The 10,821-nt window shown below is 47.2% G+C and overlaps 1 protein-coding gene across 1 annotated transcript; it reads left to right on the plus strand.

The window, feature by feature from the left end:
- Positions 1 to 5,934: 5,934 nt before the first annotated feature.
- LOC124028896 (FRAS1-related extracellular matrix protein 3-like) lies at positions 5,935 to 8,037 on the plus strand. The gene is made up of 2 exons (XM_046340807.1): positions 5,935 to 6,210; positions 7,823 to 8,037. Exons 1-2 carry the CDS (start codon positions 6,024 to 6,026, stop codon positions 8,035 to 8,037), a joined length of 402 nt encoding a protein of 133 aa, XP_046196763.1. The 5' UTR covers positions 5,935 to 6,023.
- Positions 8,038 to 10,821: the final 2,784 nt, after the last annotated feature.

Below are 10,821 nucleotides of genomic sequence, written 5' to 3' on the forward strand. Positions count from 1 at the left end.
TCATCTGTCCTATTTTATCGGCCTGTTGATTTAGGTTATTCTGAGGATTTCAACTCAAATGAACCTAAGACCTTATTATCACGCTGTTAATTGAGTGACAATTGAGAAATAACAGCAGCTGATCAATTCAATTAAATATGGTCATCAGCGCATTAATTAATTTCCCCAGTGCAGAATAGTCTGCTTCCTAATTCTTACATGTCAATTGACTCCTTCGTTTTCAATATTATTTTACTTACATAGTCTCATCATCTACAGTATTTCACCAGACAAACTACACCATGTTAGAAATTGAAGGTATTTCTATGCACACTAAGACAAAATGGTATTATTATATGTCTTGAGGGTAACAGTGTCAGAGCTGAAACCAGAAGCTGTCAGATAGGCTGCCAGTCTGGATGCCAGAACGATAGTCTTTGTTGCTGACTATGTTCATACGACAATCTTATCTATCTGACACACAATACAGGCTCACTACAGGTTTGATAAATCAAGTTTCTCCCTTGATAAGTGATTATTCTACTTAATGTGATGGACTGAGGTGTGACTAATGTGCCATGTAGCATTTAGTTTATGTGCACTGTACGTTATAGGTACAAGTGACGGACGAACGTCAACAGTCACTGCATTTCCCTTTTACATTGCAAAGATGCTCAAGAAGTGTTTGATATTTCCACTCAGGCTAAATGCAAATACACTTAATCAAACACTCAAATCTTCTTTGAAAGTTAACTGGCTCATCTTGTCTATCAATTGGCCACATGCGCACTCATCAAGCGTGGTGGAATTTGGGGCAGGCAAAGACAAACATGATGAATGCTTCCTGTATTTTTAGCCGGAGCTGTCAGAAACATGAGCCTGGTCAAGGATAGACACCGTTTGGTGCTAGGGGCTCCTATGTCAAACTGGGACTCCATGGCTACTATACTATAGCATTGGGGGATGGCTGGGGTGGGAGGGTGTCGGGTTCTGGTGTGTGTGTGTGTGTGTGTGTGTGTGTGTGTGTGTGTGTGTGTGTGTGTGTGTGTGTGTGTGTGTGTGTGTGTGTGTGTGTGTGTGTGTGTGTGTGTGTGTGTGTGTGTGTGTGTGATTTACGTGAACAAGTGTGAAAAGAGTGAAACGATCCAATTTAATCAATCCCCCGGAATAATCCACTAGTTGGTATCAGTTCAATTCAATCCACCGTCATTGACATCCAGGCTTGGTGTAGTGTGGTTTATCCCTGGCCCTGTTATGGCCCGGCGTGCCATGTTGACATGTGGGCTTGGTGGAGTGTGATTTATCCCTGGCCCTGTTGTGTCGGAGTGTGGTTTATCCCTGGCCCTGTTGTGGCTCCGGCGCGCCATGTTGACATGTGGGCTTGGTGGAGTGTGGTTTATCCCTGGCCCTGTTATGTCTCGGTTATGGCCCGGTGCGCCATGTTGACATGTGGGTTTGGTGGAGTGTGGTTTATCCCTGGCCCTGTTATGGCCCGGCGCACCATGTTGACATGTGGGCTTGGTGGAGTGTGGTTTATCCCTGGCCCTGTTACGGCCCGGCGCGCCATGTTGACATGTGGGCTTGGTGGAGTGTGGTTTATCCCTGGCCCTGTTGTGTCTCGGTTATGGCCCGGCGCGCCATGTTGACATGTGGGCTTGGTGGAGTGTGGTTTGTTCCCTGGCCCTGTTGTGTCTCGGTTATGGCCCGGCGCGCCATGTTGACATGTGGGTTTGGCGGAGTGTGGTTTATCCCTGGCCCTGTTGTGTCTCGGTTATGGCCCGGCGCGCCATGTTGACATGTGGGCTTGGTGGAGTGTGGTTTGTCCCTGGCCCTGTTGTGTCTGGTTATGGCCCGGCGCGCCATGTTGACATGTGGGCTTGGAGGAGTGTGGTTTATCCCTGGCCCTGTTGTGTCTCGGTTATGGCCCGGCGCGCCATGTTGACATGTGGGCTTGGTGGAGTGTGGTTTATCCCTGGCCCTGTTGTGTCTCGGTTATGGCCCGGCGCGCCATGTTGACATGTGGGCTTGGTGGAGTGTGGTTTGTCCCTGGCCCTGTTGTGTCTCGGTTATGGCCCGGCGCGCCATGTTGACATGTGGGCTTGGCGGAGTGTGGTTTATCCCTGGCCCTGTTGTGTCTCGGGTTATGGCCCGGCGCGCCATGTTGACATGTGGGCTTGGTGGAGTGTGGTTTATCCCTGGCCCTGTTGTGTCTCGGTTATGGCCCGGCGCGCCATGTTGACATGTGGGCTTGGCGGAGTGTGGTTTATCCCTGGCCCTGTTGTGTCTCGGTTATGGCCCGGCGCGCCATGTTGACATGTGGGCTTGGCGGAGTGTGGTTTATCCCTGGCCCTGTTGTGTCCCGGTTATGGCCCGGCGCGCCATGTTGACATGTGGGCTTGGCGGAGTGTGGTTTATCCCTGGCCCTGTTGTGTCTCGGTTATGGCCCGGCGCGCCATGTTGACATGTGGGCTTGGCGAGTGTGGTTTATCCCCTGGCCCTGTTGTGTCTCGGTTATGGCCGGCGCGCCATGTTGACATGTGGGCTTGGCGGAGTGTGGTTTATCCCTGGCCCTGTTGTGTCTCGGTTATGGCCCGGCGCGCCATGTTGACATGTGGGCTTGGCGGAGTGTGGTTTATCCCTGGCCCTGTTGTGTCTCGGTTATGGCCCGGCGCGCCATGTTGACATGTGGGCTTGGCGGAGTGTGGTTTATCCCTGGCCCTGTTGTGTCTCGGTTATGGCCCGGCGCGCCATGTTGACATGTGGGCTTGGCGGAGTGTGGTTTATCCCTGGCCCTGTTGTGTCTCGGTTATGGCCCGGCGCGCCATGTTGACATGTGGGCTTGGCGGAGTGTGGTTTATCCCTGGCCCTGTTGTGTCTCGGTTATGGCCCGGCGCGCCATGTTGACATGTGGGCTTGGCGGAGTGTGGTTTATCCCTGGCCCTGTTGTGTCTCGGTTATGGCCCGGCGCGCCATGTTGACATGTGGGCTTGGCGGAGTGTGGTTTATCCCTGGCCCTGTTGTGTCTCGGTTATGGCCCGGCGCGCCATGTTGACATGTGGGCTTGGCGGAGTGTGGTTTATCCCTGGCCCTGTTGTGTCTCGGTTATGGCCCGGCGCGCCATGTTGACATGTGGGCTTGGCGGAGTGTGGTTTATCCCTGGCCCTGTTGTGTCTCGGTTATGGCCCGGCGCGCCATGTTGACATGTGGGTTTGGTGGAGTGTGATTTGTCCCTGGCCCTGTTGTGTCTCGGTTATGGCCCGGCGCGCCATGTTGACATGTTGGCTTGGTGGAGTGTGGTTTGTCCCTGGCCCTGTTGTGTCTTGGTTATGGCCCGGCGTGCCATGTTGACATGTGGGTTTGGCGGAGTGTGGTTTATCCCTGGCCCTGTTGTGTCTCGGTTATGGCCCGGCGCGCCATGTTGACATGTGGGCTTGGTGGAGTGTGGTTTGTCCCTGGCCCTGTTGTGTCTCGGTTATGGCCTGGCGCGCCATGTTGACATGTGGGTTTGAGGAAGTGGCCCCATCTCCTCTCTCCAGTGCTTTCATTCTCCCCAGTCACATAGCAGAACGCCCACAGCTCCTTTCTCCCTCAGCCAGGCAAAACCAACCCCAATGTAGGCTCATTGTATGAATGAACCAGATGCTCCATGCTCTTGTCCTCCATAAAGCCTAGTGAGAGTTTATTTCTTTAGTTAGCCTCCTCTCACAGGTTCTCTGTCACCCCTCAGAGGATTGGTTCTGCTTCCTTTCCTTAGTGTTCTGTTATGTAGGGGTTCATATCCGAAAGGGTCTTTTCTCCGCATTGATCTACCAAATCCTCAACTCTGGTGCTGCAACCATCATGCTACAAGAGTGTGATAATAATGATATGAATAACACATAATAATACATTGAATTTAGAGCACCTTTCACAAACCTCAAGGACGCAACAGGGTTAATAATATCAAGGGTATTTACTTCTTGACACGGACCTAACCAAATCCACCACCGTATGTTGGCAACCACTATGCTACTAGGCTAACACTAGCACTCCTCTGCTAGAGGGATATCAATAGTTAATATCACACGGCCTTTTCTCAGTCTACCTACCAAATCCTCAACTCTGGCGCTACAACCATAGAAATAGAGTGATATTCTGATGACCACAACCACCATGGCGCTACACTTAAGGAAGCAAAGGGTTAATATGAAAGGGTCTTATCTTGACATTGACCTACTTCCTCCATGGCTGCTCAGAGTTAGACTCAGGGGTCAGGTTAATAACAGGCTAATAAGGCCTTTCTGCCACTGTGACCAGTGGTGCAAAACCGACCAACACCTTTCTAACCTCCGCGGCTCTCTGAACCCACTAAGCTCTGGCCAATCAGACAAGGTCAAGGGTCCTCCTAGGGCCTGTCAGAGAGGGGATAAGCCAAGGTGTTTGGACGTTTGGCCGCAGTTATCAAAAAGAAGCCTGGGATTAAGATTTAAGCATTAAGAAAGTTACCGGCTAAGTAAGTAACTCCGTCTGTCCAGAGTGGCCAATGTCAAGCGGCGAGTGGAATACTTTCTTTTGAAGGATAAAGGAGTCATGAGATAGTATTGATTAAGGGCAGAGGAAGCAACGTATAGTCAATGGTGATCAGTGCCAGGTGACTACGAGCTTCAGACCTGGGTTCAAATACGGTTTGATATCTTATTTAATACCCTAAAAAAAGGGGGGGGGCTGTACTTTTGGGACTATTATATTGGTCCCATTGCGTCAGGTAAGCTTAATAGAGACCAGGCAACATATTTGAAATGATTTAGAATAGTATTTGAACCCAGGTCTGGTTCATATGTGTGTTTTATGGCACCTGTTCTCTTCATGGGGCCTAATGAGGTAGATACACTTCAAGCTGAGAAAAATGACCTAGATATGAAGTCTTAATCGCTTGAAGTCTGAGGTTTTACAGAGGGTCCTGTCCAGGTGCAAATCTCAAGTCAGAGGTTTCAGTGTGCATAGTGTCAGTGTGCATTAACTAATTAGTTAATCTTTCTGTTTTTCACCACTACAAATGTGAGCTACTTTCACAATACTAACGTTTAACATCAAGGGGTAAAAGGTCTATTTTAAGCCTATAGACATGAAGTTACCCTTGTCCCTCAGAGGTGCTGCTGGTGCTTAAAGGGATACCGCCGGTGCTTAAAGGGATATGGCTGATGCTTAAAGGATATGGCTGGGGCTGCCATGTCAGTGAGTCACCAGGAGTAATGGAGCCTCTCTCTGCACCTCACCTTTAACCCCTCTGCTAATACTGTCTGGTTTGGGTCAGAGGTGTGTGTGTGTGTGTGTGTGTGTGTGTGTGTGTGTGTGTGTGTGTGTGTGTGTGTGTGTGTGTGTGTGTGTGTGTGTGTGTGTGTGTGTGTGTGTGTGTGTGTGTGTGTGTGTGTGTGTGTGTGTGTGTGTGTGTGTGTGTGTGTGTGTGTGTGTGTGTGTGTGTGTGTGTGTGAGAGTGAGTGAGAGTGAGTGAGTGAGCGAGAGCAGAGAGAGCGAGAGCGAGACAGACAGACAGACAGACAGACAGACAGACAGACAGACAGACAGACAGACAGACAGACAGACAGACAGACAGACAGACAGACAGACAGACAGACAGACAGACAGACAGACAGACAGACAGACAGACAGACAGACAGACAGACAGGATTCCCTTGAACAGACGTCACTTACAGTACTATGAGTCACTGTCAGCAAGTGACAGACAGACTGGTAAGGAGGTAAGACAGACAAGCCAAAGGACAGGGAACTGATATCTGGGTGAGGAGGTGAGAAACCCTAGCCAGGCACTGACTGAGAGTGGGTGGGTGGGAGAGAGAGAGAGAGAGAGAGAGAGAGAGAGAGAGAGAGAGAGAGAGAGAGAGAGAGAGAGAACAATGGAGAGAGAGAGAGAGAACAAGAGAGGAAATTAGAAACAAGGCATCACTCAAGAGGCCTGTGATGGAGGATTTGGGGGTAAGCCCTGACATTGAGTTATCAAGTTACCCTTCACAATTTAAAATATCTGTCTTTTGTCATAGGGCTCAATGAGTTTACAAAAAGTCATGTATTATTTTTGTCTTCCAGGTGGAAACAAGCTGAAGCCGCAGCCATTCCGGCTCAACTGGTCGTGGATCAGCCTGGAGAAGGAGTACTATCTGGTGGATGAGGACGCCAAATTCCTGGAGGTGACGCTCAGACGCAGGGGATACCTGGGAGAGACATCCTTTGTCAGTGAGTATTGGAAGTCTTACACAGTATTTACCACAGATCTACAGCAGCCTTTACCTAAACAGATAAACCCAATAACTAAAATGGGACCTATAGCAATATTTACCTCTAGACATAGATATAGAATGACTAGAATGGGTCCTATAAACATTGAAATAGAATGACTAGAAGGGTCCCTACATCTGTATTTACCTATAAACATAGATATAAAATGACAAAAATTGACCCTATAGCAGTATTTACCCCTTGACCTGGAAATACAATGGGACATATGAATTGTGATTTTCCACATGTGAAACCATGTGGTTTTTATGTAAGGGAACATAGATATAGAATGACTAGAATGGGGGCTCATTAGCAGTATTTACCTCTAAACATAGAAATATAATGAATACAATGGGTACAAAGCTCCTCAGTGATTTTACAGAATACTCATGGGTACATGCAATATGGCTGACTTGGAGATTCTATGTCTATGGTACTGAATGTCTTGAACAGGATTTACATCAGATCTATAGTATTTTGGTTTGATTTTTGATTTATTAGGATCCCCATTAGCCGACGCCAAGGGCGTGGACTCTTTGACAAAAAGGTGCTATCTAGAACCATAAAGGGTTATTCGGCTGTCCCAACCCTTTTTATTGCAGGTAGAAAACCCTTTTGGTGCCAGGTAGAACCAGGCACCAAAAAGGGTTCTCTTATAGGGACAGCTGAAGAACCCTTTTGGTTCTCTTACAGGGACAGCTGAAGAACCCTTTTGGTTCTCTTACAGGGACAGCTGAAGAACCCTTTTGGAACCCGTTTTCTAAGAGTGTACCATGGTAGATCCTGTTGGAACTGGTTTGCACTTCGTTGGTTAATCCCCCAAGTGATATATCTGAGTTAGTACATTTCTCCCATTGTTTTCTCTGCTTGCCATTCAGATAACGGTAGTTTTAAATTGCCACTATTTTATCCCTAATGGGGTGTAAATATTTCAATCATCCACCACCATCAACTCTGACTAGGGGTACTTCGAAAAGATGCAAATGTCATTGGAGAGACTATTCAGAAAGCAGGACCTATTAAACTGTCATTGTGTTAAAAGACTGGCCTTTAAGGGCCAATCATGGAGTGTATTTGTCTGTTATTACCCTGCCATTAGAAGAAGCCTAAGAATAAAACAGACCCCCTGGTTATCAATCTGCCCTGTGTGTGTTCCTGTTTGACTGATGACCCATTTCCTGTCTCGCTGGTGAAAAACCTAGTTTGATTGAGGGTCAGATAGCCCTTCCTCATAGAGGTCATAAGGTCATGTCAACATGCTTGTCTGTTTGGCTACATCCAACACACAAGCTTTTATACATAGGCTCCTATATTTACAGTTGTCTTTGATGATGCAGTAGTGGGCAAATATGAACAAAGACAGACAATGAGAGCTCACCAGGCAACTACAGTCTGTAAATCACAGTCAACCTGCAGTCAACTCACATCCTCTGAGGCCCTACAAACGACACAGTACTACGTGCCATTATTATAAAGCTATTCAGTTCAATTAGGTTCAGTTCAGTTCAATTCCAATGAAATGTAATTAAATGAGGTTCTATTTAGTTCAGTTCGATATGGTTCTATTCAGGCATCACCACCAAGGATGGCACTGCGGAGAAGGACAAGGACTTCCGGGGCAAGGCCCAGAAGCAGGTCCAGTTCAACCCAGGCCAGACAGTGGCCACTTGGAGGGTAAAGATCTTCACGGACCAGGAGTTTGAGACCAGCGAGACCTTTGAGATCCAGCTGTCGGAGCCTGTCATGGCCGTGCTGGAGTACCCGATACAGCCACTGTGGAGATAGTGGACCCTGGTGATGGTAAGAATGAACGGCCTTATCTGCAGATTGTCTGTTTGATTTGCCCTCCGACATGAAATCCTTTATGAATAGTAGACAGGCTTTAAGTCAATTGGAAAGGCTACATTCATTTACATGGATTGACACATGACAAAATATAATTGTATCCTTCATTTAAGATCCCTGAATCAGATCATGTTTATTGTTCCATTGTTGGGCAATTTGATGACAGCAGCAAAATATGCATGGATCAAATAAGTACAGACTCACCTGGGCTTGTAAACTCTTCTTCTCTTGTTCTTTATGGCCTATCCTCTGTGTTTCTCCCATAGAGATCCTATTCAATTACTATTGTAATTCTGAATTCTATGGTTTCTCCCTCTTTCCTCTGCAGAGTCCACGGTGTTCATCCCCCAGGCAGAGTATAAGATAGAGGAGGACATTGGGGAGCTGCTGGTGCCTGTTCGCCGCTCTGGAGACCTCAGCCAGGAACTCATGGTCGTCTGCTACACCCAGCAAGGTGAATACAGTCAAATATATCATTCAAATGGGTTTTTACAAAGATGAAATACATTTTTCCACATTTTGTTACATTACAACCTTTTTCTAAAATGAATCAAAAATATTAATAATCTCATCAATCAACACACAATACCCCATAATGAAAAAACAGATTTTTTAGAATTGTAATTTAAAAAAACAAACAGAAATAGCTTATTCATTATTCAGACCCTTTGCTGTGAGACTTGAAATTGAGCTCAAGTAAATCCTGTTTCAATTGATCATCCTTGAGATGTTTCTACAACTTGACTGGTGTGCAGTTGTGGTCAATTCAATTGATTAGACATGATTTGGAAAGGCACACACCTGTCTATATAGGTTCCCACAGTAGACAGTGCATGTCAAATCAAGCCATGAGGTCGAAGGAATTTTCAGTAGAGCTCCAGGACAGGATTGTGTCGAAGCACAGAGCTGGGGAAGGGTACCCAAGAACACAGTGGCCTCCATCATTCTTAAATAGAAGAAGTTTGGAACCACCAAGACTGAGCAATCAGGGGAGAAGGGCCTTGGTCAGGGAGGTGGCCAAGAACCCGATGGTCACTCTGAAAGAGCTTCAGAGTTCCAGAAGGACAATCATCTCTGCAGCACTCCACCAATCAGGCCTTTATGGTAGAGTGGCCAGATGGAAGCCACTCCTCAGTAAAAGGCACATGACAACCCGCTTGGAGTTTGGCAAAAGGCACCTAAAGGATTCTAAGACCATGAGAAACAAGATTCTCTGGTCTGATGAAATCAAAATTGAACTCTTTGACCTGAATGCCAAGCGTCACGTCTGGAAGAAACCTGGCACCATCCCTACGGTGAAGCATGGTGGTGGCAGCATCATGCTGTGGGAATGTTTTCCAGCAGCAGGGACTGGGAGATTAGTCAGGATCGAGGGAAAGATAAACGGAGCAAAGTACAGAGCACTCCGGACCTCAGACTGGGGCAAAGGTTCACCTTCCAACAAGACAACGACCCTAAGCACACAGCCAAGACAATGCAGGAGTGGCTTTGGGACAAGTCTCTGAATGTCCTTGAGTGGCCCAGCCAGAGCCCGGACTTGAACCCGATCGAACATCTCTGGAGAGACCTGAAAATAGCTGTGCAGCGACACTCCCCATCCAACCAGACAGAGCTTGAGAGGATCTGCAAAAAATAATGGGACAAATTCCCTAAATATATGTGTGCCAAGCTTGTAGCGTCATACCCAAAAAGACTCGAGGCAGTAATGGCTGCCAGAGGTGCTTCAACAAAGTACTGAGTAAAGGGTAAGAAAACTTATGTTAATGTGATATTTCAGTTTTTGCTTTGTCATTATGGGATATTGTGTGTAGATTGATGAGGGTAAAAAAAACAATTTAATCCATTTTAGAATAAAGCTGTAACATAACAAAATGTGGAAAAAGTCAATGGGTCTGAATGCTTTCCGAATGCACTGTAGATATATTGTAACATAAAACTACTCTCCTTCCCCCACAACTGCCTGTCGTTCTTCTATTGACCCTTAACCATTGACACCTGAACTCCTTTTCCCAACAGCCAGTGCGACGGGCACCATCCCCAGCACGGTCCTCTCCTACAGCGACTACATCACGCGTCCCGAGGACCACACCAGCGTGCTCCGCTTCGACAAGGACCAGAGGGAGAAGCCCTGCCGCATCATCATCATCGACGATTCGCTCTACGAGGAGGAAGAGAGCTTCAATGTGACCCTCAGCATGCCCATGGGGGGCCAGGTGGGAGCCACCTTCCCCAGCGCGAAGGTCACCATCCTGGCCGACAGCGACGACGGTGAGTGGGTTTGTTGGGCGTATGATGGGTGGTGGCATCTATAGTCACCTGTTGAATACAGAGGTCAGTCAATTGTCATTAAACCCTACTTGAAACTTGAAATCCGAGCTCAAATAGTTCAACACACAGGTTCAAGTCAACTTGAATGCTACTTGTCAATGCCAACAGACTCAATGATTCCTGACCATTTACTATATTGACTATAAAGGAAACTCTACCAGTATCAGAATTACTTCCTATTTGACCCCTCAGTCTCTTGGGTTCAGTGAACAGGGGTACACTCTTTAAAAAAAAGTGTGATCTAGAACCTAAAAGGGTTCTTCGGCTGTCCCATAGGATAATCCTTTAATAAAAAAGTTTGGTTCCGGGTAGAACTCTTTTGGGTTCCATGTAGAAGCCTTCCACAGCGGGTTCTACTTAGAACCAAAAAGGTTTATCCTATGGGGACAGAAGAAT

The sequence above is a fragment of the Oncorhynchus gorbuscha genome, unplaced genomic scaffold (genome assembly GCF_021184085.1).
Source record: "Oncorhynchus gorbuscha isolate QuinsamMale2020 ecotype Even-year unplaced genomic scaffold, OgorEven_v1.0 Un_scaffold_4974, whole genome shotgun sequence".
Taxonomy (NCBI): domain Eukaryota; kingdom Metazoa; phylum Chordata; class Actinopteri; order Salmoniformes; family Salmonidae; genus Oncorhynchus; species Oncorhynchus gorbuscha.

What these genes read in the sequence shown, in the direction of transcription:
- LOC124028896 (XM_046340807.1), top strand. Translation starts at nt 6,024, where the DNA reads ATGAGTTTACAAAAAGTCATGTATTATTTTTGTCTTCCAGGTGGAAAC. An exon ending in GGGAGAGACATCCTTTGTCA is followed by an intron (nt 6,211 to 7,822) that starts GTGAGTATTGGA and finishes GGTTCTATTCAG; the next exon opens with GCATCACCACCAAGGATGGC.